This window comes from Lampetra fluviatilis, chromosome 2, assembly GCF_964198595.1.
Source record: "Lampetra fluviatilis chromosome 2, kcLamFluv1.1, whole genome shotgun sequence".
In the NCBI taxonomy this organism is placed as follows: Eukaryota; Metazoa; Chordata; class Hyperoartia; order Petromyzontiformes; family Petromyzontidae; genus Lampetra; species Lampetra fluviatilis.
Genome location: NC_136276.1, coordinates 32,859,475 through 32,875,835, shown reverse-complemented (window position 1 = coordinate 32,875,835; position 16,361 = coordinate 32,859,475). Strand labels below are relative to the sequence as shown.

Here is a 16,361-nt window from a genome sequence, read left to right as displayed (position 1 = left end):
CGGCCACGCTGTGGGCTAATCTCAATTGTCCACCGCCACAGGAAGGTAGCTGCCTCCACCGTACAATGTTCTGACACGGTTCAATAGAGACCTTTGTTCCGACAAAACCGCCTCACGCAGCTATGTAAGCCCAATCTGTATGTATGTTGAACTTCTTTCGCACCGTACGTAGCCAACCGTGCTTCTGAAACTCTCTCTACTTGTGACCCCCCCCCCCTCACTCAAGCCACCTGTTCATTGAACCCCCTCCCTGTGGGAGACCTCTTCTGAAGCCTCCTGTATAGGTAACCCCCCACCCCTCGCCCCCCACTGACCCCCACTCCACTGAAGCCCTTGGACAGGTGACTACCCAGAGACCCCTGAATAGGGCGGTGGCGGTGGCCCAGCGGCAGCACCGTTCACCCTTCCTTGCAGAGGTCCACGGTTCCAATCCAGCGGCCGCCCCGATGATTACTTTTGGTGTAATTACCACAATTATTACGACACACTGTCCGCTTCACCGTGGACGTTAAAGGTCCCCTGAAGTGATTCCCAAGATTAGGCCATCGTGTGCCGGCGTCAGGGTCCAACGTTTCCAAATTCAACATTGCACCGCGCGTGACTCAGCTGGGCGTACACACGCAGCAGCGGTCAGATCGGCACCTCCCCTGCTTGCAGGGTTCTCACCTGGCCACACAAAATCAAACGTTAATGATGATAAACCCCACGTCCGAACATTGACCGCACAACCGGGCCACGCTGAGGATGTGTCGAGCCATCCCAGCACAGCTCAAGAACTGCCAGCATCCCCACCCCTTCAACCCCCCCCCCCCACCGACCCCCCGCCACCCAATTGGACCCTAACCACCGTCTTCGTTTGACCCGCACCGAATCCCCCGACCGGCTGACCCTCTGCGACCTTCCCCCCCCTCCCCGTTCATTCTTACTCCCTTCCATGAGGGGCCAGGGGCCGGCTCGTGCCCGCCGGCGACAGGAAATTGCGCGGCCGTGACCTTTTACGCCGCGGGTTTATCTCGCCGTGGCCCGCCGCTGTCGACGCGGCCGTAGCCGGCACGATCTCGCGATCTCGCTTAATAAAAACACCGCACGCCGCTCGAGCCGCCGCGGCCGAGAAGAAGCGCCGGCGTTCGGAAGGCGTCCGCAATACGCATTAAACATCTTTTAGCGCTATCGGGGGAAACGCGCCGGAGCGGAGCGGAGAGAGCGGGCGGGCGAGCGGTGGCAACCACGGCCGCCGCCACCGATCGTGCGGCAATAAAACAATTATTGTGTTGTTGTTGTTGTTGTTATCGACTAAAAAAAAATGTACACCATTCCCGTCAATAACGGTGTGCGGCCTTAAAAAAATGTACGAGGCGACGTGTCGGGCAATGGTCGTTCTTTATGTGCGAGGAAGAAGGTCCTTTGCGTGAAACATCGCATATGACACTCGAAGCCCTGTTAATGAGCAATCGCTGAACGACGGGTCTCCATACCCACCATTCCCCTATTAATGACGGGCTGTTGTCAGTACAGAAAATATTAATTAATGCATTGATTAACCATGGGTTTTTTTCATAATATGTGTTTATAATGTTGTCAGTATCTTCATGTATTAATATGCATTGTTTAAAGATGATAAAATTAGTTTTTTGTTTGAAAAAGGTTTACTTTTGATGCTATCGGAACGAATTAGGCCTTTAATGTGTATTTCCTATACTCGCTTAATGACAAAATCACTTAACGACCGCTTTTGTGGAACCAATTACCCTCGTTAAGAAGGGTTCTACTGTATATATATTTCTCTTCAATGTGATGTCATTTGCTGCGATGTTATACTTTTGAACAAATACGAATATTTCATTATCAACACTCGATTTTCCGCCGATTTTTTCCCCAACTGAACTGAATCATCGGGAACACATTCCCACTGCATACCTCTCTACATGTGAGAGGAGAGAGCCACAGAGCAGAATAAAAAAAAAATCACGACTACACACGTCGTGTTATGATAATACCACCTGTCATAATCATTCATAGTAATAATCATAATTATCAGACGCGAAAACTGGCAGACAAAGGCTCGTCTCGGAGAGACTTCCTTCACAGCAGCGCAGCGGAGTCCACACCGCGCCAAGATGATGGACAACGCAATGAGACGACGGCGATGATGAAGACGACGGTTTCGCGACGGCCGTAATTCCGCCGTCAACAATGGGAAGGGGTGAAGGCTCCCGTCATCCGGCGAGGAGAGACAACAAAAAAACGCTTCCCAACCTCCCCTCCTTCCCACGGGAGAACGAGCGAGCGAGCACGTGGCCGCGAATCAATACCGCCCGTCGCTCCGAGCAGAACCGTTTCCCCATTGCCCGCTGCCGTCTTAACGGCGAGTCCAGCAGGAGCCGCAGCTTGCCACGGGCACCGCCACACGCAGCCCCTCCTGTTGGCTCACGAATGCCCCAGGTAACACTTGCAAACTAAACTGTCCTGGCCTCTCCACATCTGTCACATGGTTAAACAGAATTCATAAAAACATCTTTTTTTTGTAAACGATGAGTAACTTCGCCATTGACATTGAGTCTTCGGATCCGTTTGACCCTCCGGTCCGTCTTTTCCAGCTGCAGAACTGAGCCACGGCGGCGTGGTGTGCCGAGCCAGCCGGGGCACGTGACTTGGGAAGCCCCCAGGATCGATCTCCCCTGCAGGAGCCACCAGAGCCGCGCCGCCGATGTCACGCGCTACTACCAACGTTGCCGAGATGCCTGCGAGCGACGCGGCAATCGTGGCGGTGGAGCCACCGACGCCCCCGAACCAGATTCAGGTCACCTTGCGAGGCCAGCTTATCTCACGGCTTGGCTTTCGGCTTGACATAACACGTTGGCAGCGGGAAGCGACCTGTTCGTTCCGGGTGGGATCTCCGCACTGGCACGTCTCGGATGTGACAGTGGAAAAGGGGTATCGGTTCGCCACGGTGCCGAGATGTTAATTACCTCACCTGGTATTCAGGAGGTCTTGGGTTCGATCCTGATCCTGACGCCTGTTGTATATTCGTAGTTTGTGTGTCTCTCTCCCCGTGGGGGTGTGAATTTTTCTCCAGGTCCTCCGGTTTTCCCCTCCACATTTAGAATCAACGTCACACGCTTAGAGTATTTAGCTGCTATAAATGTCCATTTGGTTGAGCGATTATTTGTGGCCAGGTCGCTATATAACTCAGTGGGCCTTACTTGGTAAAATAAAAAGTTTAGTTTTAGATTCTGGCTCGGATTGGCAAACAGCACAGAAAACCGTACGGTGAGGCCCCCCCACGCTGGCTCAGCTCAGATGTGCCAGTGGAAAAAACAGGCAGCAGTGTCCGATACCTCATGGGTATCGACCGATCACAACTCCTGGCTCTACGTCGCCTCTTCATGGCTCTCACATTCCGCAAATAACGCACGGACGCACGGAGCCACCCCCAACCCATCTCGTGGTTTGTGAGAAATCTACTAAACCCCCCACCCCCCCCACCTAAGCCACCAGAAGCAGCACCAGGGGTGTGCCAACATCTTAGGAAATTTAACAAACAACCTTTGTGTCCAGATTAAGTGAAGCCGGCTTCGGTGACACAAAGGCACCGAGCACGCGGGGGTTATACCAAAACAAAATCGCAGCCAGAAATAAATAAAACGAAGGGAAAATTTCCGTCGGGGGTTTGGGACTTTGGCCGAAGCAGGGGCGGCGAGGATTTTTTTGTCCCCCGCCCACCTTTGTTGTGCGTCCCGACATCCGAGGCAGAGGCAGCTCCCGGAACAAAGGTCGTCGTCTTTGTGGGAGAGGTTTTTTTCCCCCTTCGTTTGGGTTTTTTTTTATACCTCCCGATCCTACCTTTTGTTTCATCCGCCCACCACGCCACGCACTGGCGGTAAATGCCAAAACATGGCAATTATTAATCGCGAATGTCAGGGCCGCGGCCGCGATCGCAACGAGAAGTGAAAACAAGCCCGCGCTCGACTTTTCACCTGCCAGCAATGTCAAGACGGACATTCGTGTGCTTGCCGGAGTCGCACACTTGGGGTCCCCGCCTACCCTCCCCCCCCCCCCCAACACCCCCCACCCAACGTTGCCCTGGGATTCGTTGGTGCTGCCCTGGCTGCCACAGCTATCCCTGGGGCTCGTCATCATCGTTGTCGTCATCATCATCGTCGTCGTCATCGTCCTCATCGTCGTAGTCGTCATCATCGTCGTCGTCATCATCGTCGTCGTTATCATCATCATCATCGTCGTCATCGTCGTCGTCGTCATCATCATTGTCGTCGTCATCTTCGTCGTCGTCATCTTCGTCGTAGTCGTCATCCTCATCATCGTAGTCGTCATCATCGTCGTCGTCATCATCGTAGTCGTCGTCGTCGACATCGTCGTCATCGTCGTCATCATCGTCGCCGTCATCATCGTCCTCATCATCGTAGTCATCATCGTCGTCGTCATCATCGTCGTCGCTGTTCCTTCTGGGTCGCTCTCTCTCCGCGTTTCCCTGTCCAGACCAACGATCACCCCACCACCGCCCCTCCACCACCTCCCCCTCCCCTACCACCCATAGGGAATTCTTTGCCTTCATTTTTGTAAGGTATCTTGAGATGTGATTGCCTTCAGGAAAACGTGGATTGATGCATCGCACGACGCATGAGTCACGGTGGCAGCTTGGGGCCGACTACATCCAGCAGTCGATTGATCTTGCCCCATGACCGTGTTGGTGATGATAAGAGCTGGTAAAAGTGCAACCCGGCAATTTCCTCCCTACACCACTGCTGGTGGAAGGGGACTCCACGAGAGGGAGCTGTACACAGCCCCTCTAGAGGGTGCTTGGTCTTCCACTGTGGCCACTCCACCCTGGAAGAGATCGCATTCAGACGTTACATCCACCGGCGTGGTTGCCGTCGCTGTCGAATGCTCGCGCGTCGCTACGAATGTGCCGCTGCTCGGTGAGAATCGAGGCGAGGGGTTCTCCTGGCCAAGCGAAGCGACCGGCAGAAGCCGCGCGGGCGCGCGACCCGACGTGAACAACGCGGCGGGGCATGCGCAGCCCACGGCCTCCGGTCGACGTCCGTCAACAACGCCCTCCCACGCTGCACAAACGAGCGGGAACAACGCACGGATGGATGGCAACAATGGGGAGTGGGTGAGGGGGGGGGGTGCAGTGGGGGGGGGGGTAGGCTCCCTGGGCGGGTTAGATCAAGGGCCCCAGCCAACGGCCCGGCTCCCTCGGGGTTTAGGTGCAATGGTTGCGAGCTGGCACATGCCCAACGTCAGCCTAACGTTGGCATGTTCACTGGGTAGTCGGAGAATAATCCTCGCGACAAAAATCGCTCAGGTGGCACCCGATGCCCGACGAGCCGTCCGCAACGCAGCACACCTCCGACGTTGCCAGAGAAAGTATTTCGTGCCTCGCGACCCCGTCGGCCGCGGCGAGCCGGGCCCCTCTCATCGCGAAGCTAAGGGCAATTAATTCGCGAGCCCCCTTTGAAACGAGAGCGGATGCAATAACGGGAGGCGCCAGCCGCCAACGCCGCGTGCCAGACGATGGCAATTTCAGATGTGTCACGACATTTTCTGGCGACTCGTTCGACTTTGCGCGATCAGAGGGAAAAGTGAAGGGGGAGTGAGGGGGGAGGGAGCCGGGCGGGGGGGGGGGTGGTGGCAGTGGCGGCGGTGCTAAAAGCACGCATGCGGCTCGGAGGCAATTACTCGCACTGCGGATATACACAGGTTTAACCCGGGGGCCTCGCGCACCCTAAAGGCTACAATTTGCATATTTAATACAGAGCCTGTAAAAGTGAGATTGCTCTCCAATTAGGGCTGGAAAGGCCAGCGCTGATTTATAACGAAGCGTGGATTTCCGCTCCCCTCCGGCGGACCGGCGGCGTCGTGCGGTCCCCGGTACCGCGGTTCTAAGCGGCACGTCGTGGCGGCGTGTGACGTCCGCGGCGGTCGCATCGTCGCGTTTTGCTGAACCGTCGTCTTCATCGTCGTCATTGTCATCGCATGTCTCACTTTACCTACATATCTCATTTCCGGCCGAAAAATATTAATTTTTTTCGCAAAATAACAAACTCGGTAATTAAAGTTGTAATTAAGTAGCTATCAACCATTGCAGTACCCCCATGCGCTCGCCACGAAATGCTATTCGGAGTAAATTGGCAAGCATGGCCGTTATATGGCGTCATAAATTCTGCAGTCCGTTGGATCGTTTATTGATTTTGTGCGGCGAATGGCGTGTGTTTTCGCAAGCATCACGCACTGTATTGCCGCTACGGTGCGTTAACATGCTCGTGGCGAGGGTTTGCGCTGAACAACTTCACAGTGAACTTTCTTCGTGCTCGAATTACCAGAGGCAAATAATTAATCTATCGTGCGAGTGTAGTCGTCATTGCTACGATTGGTTTGTGCTGCATTTCGATTGGATTGTATCTGTACGAGTGCAGTTTATTTATTTATTTTGTTTACGCGCAGCGCTTTGAGATATTTCGAAATGAGAGGGATTCGTGAAATAAAAAACAATATTGTTAATATGACGAAAACAAAATATTACATTTGATACGTAGCCTTTCATAATTGTTTATCTTTTGGGTCAGGTCGTCGTGTAAAAAATGTGCGTCGTAAAAACCCTCCTCCGCCCGACACAACCAATGAATACATTTGTCACGTGACGAACAGACGCGTCAAATGTATCACGGCGACAGCAGCGCCACCGGGGGGGGGCGAGGGGATTGGCGCGTCCCACCTTGGACAGCCCGCCGACCTCCAGGTAGAAGCAGATGAGGAAGATGTTCCACGTGAGCCACAGGACTGTCCACACGGCGTACTGCACGGGGGTGGCCGGGGGAGGGGACGGGAGGGGACGGGGAGTTTGTCAGTGGGCAGGTGTTGCGGTGGACGGCACTTGCAGGGACACAACGCGTGGCAGGCACGAGGAGACAAAGGGCAGCAGAGAGATGCGAGGAGAAGACATGGGGAGGGGGTGGGGGTGCGGGGGGAGACGTGAGGATATAGACGGAGCCCGGGGGATGCGCCGGGAGGAAGCATGCAGCGGCACAGGTAGGCAAGGGGAGACACGAGGATATACGTGCGGTGGCATGAGGTGGCACGGGGGAGACACGGAGACACACGGGGTGTCAAGGGGAGGCACACGAGGTGGCACGGGGAGGCACGGAGACACACGCAGAGGAGTGGGGCGGCACAGGGAGGCTCACCAGGCCCAGGTAGCGAGGGCGGAACTGCAGGACCCCAAAGAGGCCGAGGATGACGGCCAGGATGTGCAGGAAGTTGGCGAGGATGGGCGCCCACTGGTACCCGAGGAAGTCGAACACCTGGCGCTCCAGCGTCACCACCTGCGGCGGGGAAACGGAGTCGGGCGCCGAGCTAGAGAGACGCGACGAGGCACGCCGGGCACTAGCACGGCCTCCAGCGAGGAGACGCGCGGCGGAAGACGCTCGCGCGCACTAGCGCACGGTTCGGCATCGCCATTCCATTCGATAGCCGATGTTTTTTGGTTTTTCTCATTTCAACCGCGCGTCTCGTTTGTCGCGTCCTACGTTGTGCGCTGCACTGCCTCGTAGACGTTCCGTCTTGCTTGCCGTCTCATCCCTGCCGGCTCGCACGCAGATGGGAGTGTGTGTGTCGTACGTGTGTGCTGCTCACGGCTAACCTGAACAAGCAAATATCTCAACCGGTCCCAAGCCTTCCCAAGGTCCACTCGGCATTTAAACGAGTACCCGGTGCAGTGAGTAAAACGACATCGGCACGGAGGGAGGGGGGAGAAAAGCGGCCGGGCTGGGTTGCAGCCACACCACTCCCTCGATAGGTGCCCCGCGAACAACATTCGCCTTTCACAATGATGACACGAGGGAGGGGGGGGGAAGAGACAAAGCTGGACGAGCGTGGTGCTGGTACTAGCGGGGTGGGGGGCAGAACGTGGAGGGGCGGGGGGGGGGGGATCTTTCTTGTCTGGTGGTGGGATGGCCGGGCAGGCAGTCCGGCCAGTCGAGGGACTTTGTTGCCGCCGGCGCTGCGAGGTGGGGCCCAGCAGCGGCCCCGTGGCGTCGTCACCGTTTGTTTTGGGAGTCAATGTCAGTGGCGGCGATGGGAGGCGGCGTGCGCAATTTATATTTAAATGAGGCTCCGGGACAGAAGGTTATTATTAGATTATTAAATGTAACTAAATGACACCCCTGGAGGAATGTTCCGAGGCAGTCTCCGCAAAAAGAGGGTCTTCCTCTCCCTCTCTCTCTCTCGCTCCGTAATGAAAGCGCCGTTAGCGCCAAACGAGAAGCGTCATTGACCCCCGCTTCGATCCCTTCGCGGCAGCGCGGCCCCCCGCGGCCGCCGTCCATCGCGCTAATGGCGGCACGCGCCCCCCCCCCCCACCACACACGCGCCCCCCCCGGCGAGACTGATCGCTCTCCACCGTTCGGCACGAGAGAGAGAGAGAGGGAGAGTGCCGTCAACGTATCAGGATCTTTATTTGTCTCGCAGTCGGGGCTGAAGGTCGTCTGTCGCCACCGTCGCCATCTCTAGGCGGTCTTGCCACGTTCGACGATCGACTGATCGCTCGCGCGAGCTGCTGTCGCCGCTGCGTCTCGCTACGGTGGACGTCCCTGCCTCCCTGCCTCACTCCCTGCCTCCCTCCCTACCTCCCCTGGCTTCCTCCCTGCCTCTCTCCCTGCCTCCCTCCCTGCCTCACACCCTGCCTCCCTCCCTGCCTCACTCCCTGCCTCCCTCCCTACCTCCCCTGGCTGCCTCCCTGCCTCACTCCCTGCCTCCCTCCCTGCCTCCCTCCCTGCCTCCCCTGGCTCCCCAACTCGCCCCATGGTTAGGCTCGATCGTCGACGACCGTCCCCTTGCGGGTGACGTGTTTCTGCCCGAGCCCCCTTTTCCAAGCGGAAGAAACCCTGCTGCCCATTCTCTCTTCCACGTGTGCCTCTGGCTGGCTCTCAAAACGGACAATGGAACAAGAAAAAAATAAGTGCCAAATCTTGCATAGAACAGTCGTGGTAATTTACAGCCATTGTTGTTGTTTTTTTCTTCTAAATCTAATGTATGTACGCTGGTACTTCTTTCGCACCGTACGTAGCCAGCCGTGCGAATCGCAGGTGCCGGAGAAGGACAACAAACCAAAGACAAAGGGCAGTTTTCAAAGAAATTAATTCTCAATCGAGATTTTAAAATGCACTGATTGGGAATTTCCACAAAGTGTCGGTCATGTGAGGGTTGTTCGACCAATCCCCATGACGATGACGACAAACGGTGATGAGGACGGTGACAACTGAACGAGCGAACGAGCAAATTGAGTGGTGAACGCCGGCGGCGGCGGTGGCGGCGGCGGAGTTTTGACGCGGACAAACCGCTCGGCCGCTTTTCAACCGCGCTGCGGGGGGGGGGGGGGGTGGTGGAGACCGGCTGAAGGTCACTCGTATCGATGGCCGGGCCTCAACGCGTCGCGGGTGGGAAGGGGGGGGGGGAAACGCTCGCGGTCGGCTCCTCGGCAGAGGTCGCAAACGGGTTTTGATTCCTTACCCGTACCCGTACCCGGCTGCACCAGGGTCGCAAACCCGGCCGGGTACGGGTAGCCGGGTATCGGGTAGGGTACGGGTATCGGGTACCCGGTTGCGACCTCTGCTCCTCGGCCACCGCCGCAAGCCGGGACAGACGAGCGCTCTCCGTGACGGAATAAAAATAAATATATCACGATGAAAAATAAACACACACACACACACGCGCGCGGCTCGTGCGTTTTTCTTCACGGATTCAATTCGCCTCGAAGCGCGCCGAATCCACACCCTCCGCCATCGTCGAGCGTCGGTGTTTGGGGAAATAAAGCAAAATCCCAGCGACGTGCACACACCTGCCTCGTGCCGTGCTGCTCATAACTGCCTCTGCTTCTCCCTGTGTCACACTGTGGGTGCGCGCAAAACCAGCTCGGAAGCCCACCCACCACCACCACCCACACACCACCACCCACCACCACCCACACACCACCACCCACACACCACCACCCACCACCACCACCCACACACCACCAGCCACCACCACCCACTCACACACCACCACCACCCACACACCAGCACCCACACACAACCACTACCACCACCACCCACACACTACCACCACCCACACACCACCACCACCACCCCCCACACACCACCACCCACACACCAGCACCCACAAACCACCACCACCCACACACCACCACCACCCACACACCACCACCACCCACACACCAGCACCACCCACACACCACCACCCACCACCACCACCCACACACCAGCACCACCCACACACCACCACCACCCACACACCACCACCACCCACACACCACCCACACACCACCACCACCCACACACCACCACCCACCCACCACTGACACACCACCACCACCACCACCACAAAATCACCACCACCACGGATACACCACCACCACCCACACAACATCGAAACACACCCACAAACACTACCACCGTCCACACACCAGCTCAGGCTGCACGAGATTGTTTAACACTACAGAACCAGAACTGTGCTTACTGACATCACACTCAACGAGCAAAAAATTATTAAACCGCCCCCTGGCTCGACATGGCCCCAAGCCAAATTCACATCGCCTTGTGAAGCCAAAGCTACGCAGTTTGCTTCTGGCTGAGATCAGCAAAACGTACGGACACGCACGGCAGCGTCTCCGACACAGCGAGTGTGCGGTGCCGCAGTGGTCAGCGCACGGCGTCGCGTGCGTGGCAAATTCAACTCATTTGCGAATACGAACCCGGCGACCCGAGTTCGACTCCCGCTCATGGGCCAACGCCGGTGCAGGGTTATCTGAACCAGCCCTGGACTTCAACGAGTATCTCGTGCGCTGTGTAAAACATTAGCGCGGGATAGACAAAGGCACGGTTTTGGCCACCTCCCACCCCATCGGCCTCCATAGGTGCTGCTCGCTAACAGCACTTGCCCCCAACAGTCTTGCGAAGGCTACACGGGGAGAATCGTTGTGCACGTGACTGTACGCTGCGAGAGACAAGAGTGAGTGGTGAGCGCATTCTGTGCACGTGTTGCTATGAGACACCGCTCTAAAGAGAGAGCCTAACCACGGCAAAACAATGTTGCGTTTGATAAATGCTTTGTCACCAAAGCCCGCTCATATGGGACGCTTTTTTTACGTGAAACGATTGAACGGCGGCCAAGCTCGCTGGCACGGTGCTGAGGCTGGAGATGGTGATTGTGGCCATATGCACGCAAAGACAAAGATCCCCCGTAGAGCCTACACAGAAGATTGGGGCAAGAGCTGTTAGGGAGCACCTATTAAGGCCGGCACGGCACCCGAGGGTGTGATGTGGCCGAATCACGCCCAGTAGCCTTTGTCTCCCGAGTGGCGATGTTTACACACCGCACCAGGTACTCAATCGAAGCTGAGTCGACCTCGGGGAGGCCCACGGCCAGTTCAGATAATATAATGGTCACCGATGTCAGCCGCGAGCTGGAATCGAACCCGGGTGTCCGAATTCGTAGCGCGGCGCGCTAAGCGCTACACTGCCTCTCCCCACACCCGTAACCCCAGCCAGTCACAGACACACGCACGCACACCGGCAGATCACACGCGCCTTTCTCCCCCGTCGCGTGGCGGAGGAGGCCCTCTCAAGGGCGAGGGAGGCCCACCTGCCCGCACGGCTGCTGGATGAATGAGCGCAATGCAGTGGGGTCACAAACCGGAGCCCGCGGCGGCGGCGGCAACCACAGCCACCCGGCCCGGGATTCGTGCGGCAACGCAGACGCGGCCATTAGGGCCACGGGAGGAAAAACTAAATTAAACATTCCGCTGTCGGCATATTTGTTTTCAAAATAACGGGCAAGATGAATGCGTCTCTTCCTGCTGGGTTGCTGCTCCCTGACCTTTTACAAATGTCCCCTCCTCCTCCTCCCCCCCTCCTCTGCCGTGTCCTTCATCTGTTTAGCCCACCGCCCACGCTGTCGCCAACGCCAGCGAGGTCCGCCGTGGAGCCCTGGGCCCTGGGCTGAGCTCGCAGACGCAGAGGTCAGGGTCACAGCCAGCGATGCGAATAAAGCTGGGTAACCGGCCGTTTCACGCGCTCCTTTGAGTAGGTTTGCGCGCGATCATTTAAAGCGTTTTGATAATTCGAGAGCCGGCACGACCTCCGCGAGGGCGAGCGGCTGTACACCATCACTACACCGCCACCAACCACACGCCACCAGCACTGTCACCGCATACCGCCATCACCATGCACACACCACCACCGTATGACCTATAGCCCACCACCGCCCACATAGTAAACACCACCAACCCAACGCAACACCAGCACCTACGCCACCAGATCCGTATATAACCTTACTCAATGTGTTTGTTGATGGCAGCTTGGCGTTTTGTGCCTGCGGTTAGCTACTACGATTTGTTTAAAGTACAGCGCCACCAGCACACCACCCGCCCCCCCCCCACTAGCACCCCGCCCCCCCCCCCACCACCCCGCCCCCCCCCCCACCAGCACGCCCCCCCCCCCACCAACCCACCGCCCCACCAGCACGCCGCCCCCCACCCCAGATTCAATGTAGCCCCTTTCTCCGCAGCTCCGTATTTCACGGAGTGTGAGTGAGCGAACGAGTGAGCGAGCGAGGGAGGGAGCAGCCATTATCGCCGTCACAAACCTGCTGCGGTGCACCAGAGTTTATGGCCATTTAACAAACAGCTGAGCGCGCGCGCACCCCGAGACCGTTTCAATTACCGGCCCTGATTAATTGATGTCGATGGGAAGCCGGGAGGAGCTCGGGCGCGAGCTCTTCTCGTTCCGTTTAGAGGAGCCGCGTGTTCGCTCGCTCGCTTGTCCATGAACACAAATAACTTCTGGGCAGATAAACAAAACCAACCCCCCTTCCCAACTCCGCATCGCTCGCTCCGACCGCGCCCGAGCGAGAGCGGTGACGGCGCGTGGATCGTTTGCCACTCGCTGCGCGGCGGTTCGCGGTTCGGCCCCCCCCCCCAAGCGGCCACCCTGGATAATGCCGAAGGGGGGCATTATGTATAAACACGCTCCGGCTGCTTCACGGTGGATCACGTGACTTTGTTCGTAAAATAGTAATGCCGTTTGTTTGTGTGTGTGCTGGTGTTACGGTCAAAATTTGCATAAATTAAACAAATCTACTTGCAAATTACTGAAATAATTGGTTGAAACCACATTGCAATGTCAACTACCCCCCCCCCCCTTTTCCCTCGTACTCCCCTCCTCTCCATGCACCTAGATCCGATGGGTCCTCAAGTCATTCCGAGGGTCGCCATCTCGGAGCCATAATAGAAAAGAGACTCATCTCACGACAACAAGAAGGGTACGTTACGATGCCAGAAGAGGCAAGATCGACCGCACGCGTGCAAGATACATTGCCTTGAGCCGCGGCGTTGTGCCGCGGCGTCGTGCCGCTTACAAACGCAAGACAGATTTTTTTTTTCCCAGCGCAGCAGCGTCCTCCGCAAAAAAGGAGACGCGATCCGGGGAAAACCGGGAACGGGTGGCAACCTCCACGCATCGGGCACCCTACCGCCCGAAACCATCAGCGCCCGCACCTTTGAGTCACGCTCCCCGCGTTCTTACCCCGGGGGGGGGGGGGGGGGGGGTCGCTGCTACCGCCACCATCGTTCATGGGCTGAGCGTGACTCGCCACGCTCCTGGAGGAGGTTAGAGGCTCGGGCGGCTAAACGGCGTGATTTATCCTCGCTTTTCTCCCGTGGATGAGATTACAAAATCGCCCCGAGGAAATTACACGCCCGGCAATTTGCTTTGGGAACGATGCATATTTGGGTGCCACGGTGGCAAGATGTTAACAACCTGCACTGGTATACAGGTGTCAGAGTCGCGACCCAACCCACGTCTCTCTCCCCGTGGTTCGCGTGGATTTTCCTCCGGGTCCTCCCGTTTTTTGCCTCCACATTCAGAATCAACGTGCGTTTACAGTTGTTTGGCTGCAATAAATTCCCACTTCGTCGAGCTACCAGGTCACTACACGCGTCAGTGGGCCTTACCTGGTCAAATGTCAAATAAAAGTAGTAGAAATAAATTAATCAAATTCGCAAGCGACACGCCGAGCGGTAGAGCCTCGTCGCTCACACACAACGCTGGGGACATCACCACATCCACAAGGTCCGACCACAACGCACCACCTCCTTGGACAGAATGCCGGTGGAGGGGTGGAGGGAGGGGGAGTTATCAGTGAGCTGTGGGCAGGGGTGGGGAAGGTGGAACCACAAGGACACAACGCGTGGCACACGCTGGCACGAGGAGACACAAGGTGGGCCGCCACACTTTTGAAACCATTGGGGGTTTGACGGCAGCATGATGATGGGGGGGGGGGGCGTTTTCTCTTTTTGTGTATTGTGTCGGGGGCCGCACTAGAGGCCACCAGGGGCTGCCAGTAGCACGCGGGCCTTGCAATGTAGAACACTGCACTACGACCTCATCAGCGGCATATTCTCGCTTCCCCGTGATCTGTGCACCCGCGGTCTTCTCTTTGTCGCACGGAAGCGGCGACATTTATTCTTTTGTTCGTAAGGAAGGACAGACCGAGTTTAGATGGCCGGTCAAGAACATCGTCGGAATACGAAATGAACCCTCGGACCCGCGGTGGTGAATCACCGCCATCCGTGGACGTCACCGCACGGGGCCAATGCGCTCAATCTGCCGCACAAGTGGAGACTTAAAGAGGGCTCCACATGCATGGCGGAACCAACGGTGGAGGTGCCCGGTCATCAGCAGAGTGATCCACGAGCTCACAGCCGCCGCCGTCGAACGACCAAAGGAACCCCCCCCCGGACATTGATTTACAACTTTTGTTGCCGTTCAAAAAAAAAACCCTCCCAGTGGCTTATCTCTGCAACGCGCCGTACGAAATAAATTTAAAATTGCATCCGCGGTGAACTCTCGCTCCGACAAGCAAGGCGACCAGGCCCAACCCCAGCAACCAACGTCGCGCTGTGCGCCTCCACACATCTATCTATTATCTCCTTCACTCCCGCGCCTCTCTCCCTCTCCTGCCCTGCACCGCCCAACGCCACTCATCCCTCCCTCACTCCCATGACCCCCAGGGGGCCATTCAGGTCCAATCCCTCCCCTGCAGGAGCAGAAACCCAACACTCAGGCACTGCCACAACCAGTGTCTCTGTGGTCTGGAAATCACAAAATCTGTCTCCCGTGCAGCGTGAGGAGTGAGTGCGAAGACAAACGTCACCTTGGCAACTTCATCGCCACACACCGCCGCCACACAATGGCACAAAACACCGCCACCACCACACACCACCTCCACACACCGCCACGACCACACAACACCAGACCACCACCACACACCGCCACACACCGCCACCGCACTACACCGGACCATCACCACACACCACCACCACACACCACCACCGCACTACACCGGACCATCACCACACACCACCACCGCACTACACCAGACCATCACCACACACCACCACCACACACCATCACCACACACCGCTACCACACACCACCACGACCACGTGACACCAGACCACCACCACCTCACACCACCTCCACACACCGCCACCACACACCACTACCACACACCACCACGTGACACCAGACAACCACCACCACACACGACCACACAATGACACCACGCAATGCCACCACACACCACCAACCACACGACAGCACCACCGCCTGCTCTCTCCACCGCTCCCCGGGAGAGCCCCGCGTTGTGCTCTGCACAGCCAGCGGTTGTTCGACCCGCGACGGCGAGATGGGTCACGTACGCACGCATCTACGTACAACTTCTTTCGCACCGCACGTAGCCAACAGGCAGACGTCACGACGACACGACGTCACGACGTCTGCCTGGCTCTTTGGCGGTGGCCCCCATCGGAACGAGCCGCTGGTGCATCTGTTGACTACGGGAGCTGAGATTTCCGCGCAGAATGTCGCCAACGCGCGATCCGCTGTTTGTTTTTGACCCCCACCACCACCGCCACCACCGCCACCATTAGAGGAGCGAATCCGCTCTGATCGTCGCGTTAGCGCCAGAGCCGCGGGCGCTTAACAGCGGTGAGGGCCCCGGGGGGTGGGGGGGGGGATCAACGATGGAGAGAAGGAGGGGGGGAGATGGATAGGAGCAACTTGGCATAGCAGCACGGGGATCAGATAATCACAGCCGTGCAGGGTGCTGTGTGTGCAGGGTGTTGTGTGTGCAGGGTGTCGTGTGTGCAGGGTGCTGTGTGTGCAGGGTGCTGTGCGTGCAGGGTGTTGTACGTGTAGGGTGTTGTGCGTGCAGGGTGCTGTGTGTGCAGGGTGCTGTGTGTGCAGGGTGCTGTGTGTGCAGGGTGTTGTGCGTGCTGGGTGTTG

The 16,361-nt window shown here is 57.4% G+C and overlaps 1 protein-coding gene across 1 annotated transcript in view; it reads right to left on the bottom strand.

Annotated features, from left to right (window-relative positions):
• LOC144945842 (sodium/potassium-transporting ATPase subunit beta-1-interacting protein 2-like) overlaps positions 1-16,361 on the bottom strand; it is a 48,788-nt gene that overhangs the window by 15,348 nt on the left and 17,079 nt on the right. The window contains exons 2-3 of the mRNA XM_078874406.1: positions 7,206-7,343; positions 6,737-6,817 (exon numbers count right to left, since the gene is read on the bottom strand). Coding sequence (XP_078730532.1) covers positions 6,737-6,817; positions 7,206-7,343 — 219 coding nt within the window. The remainder of the gene's footprint in view (positions 1-6,736; positions 6,818-7,205; positions 7,344-16,361) is intronic.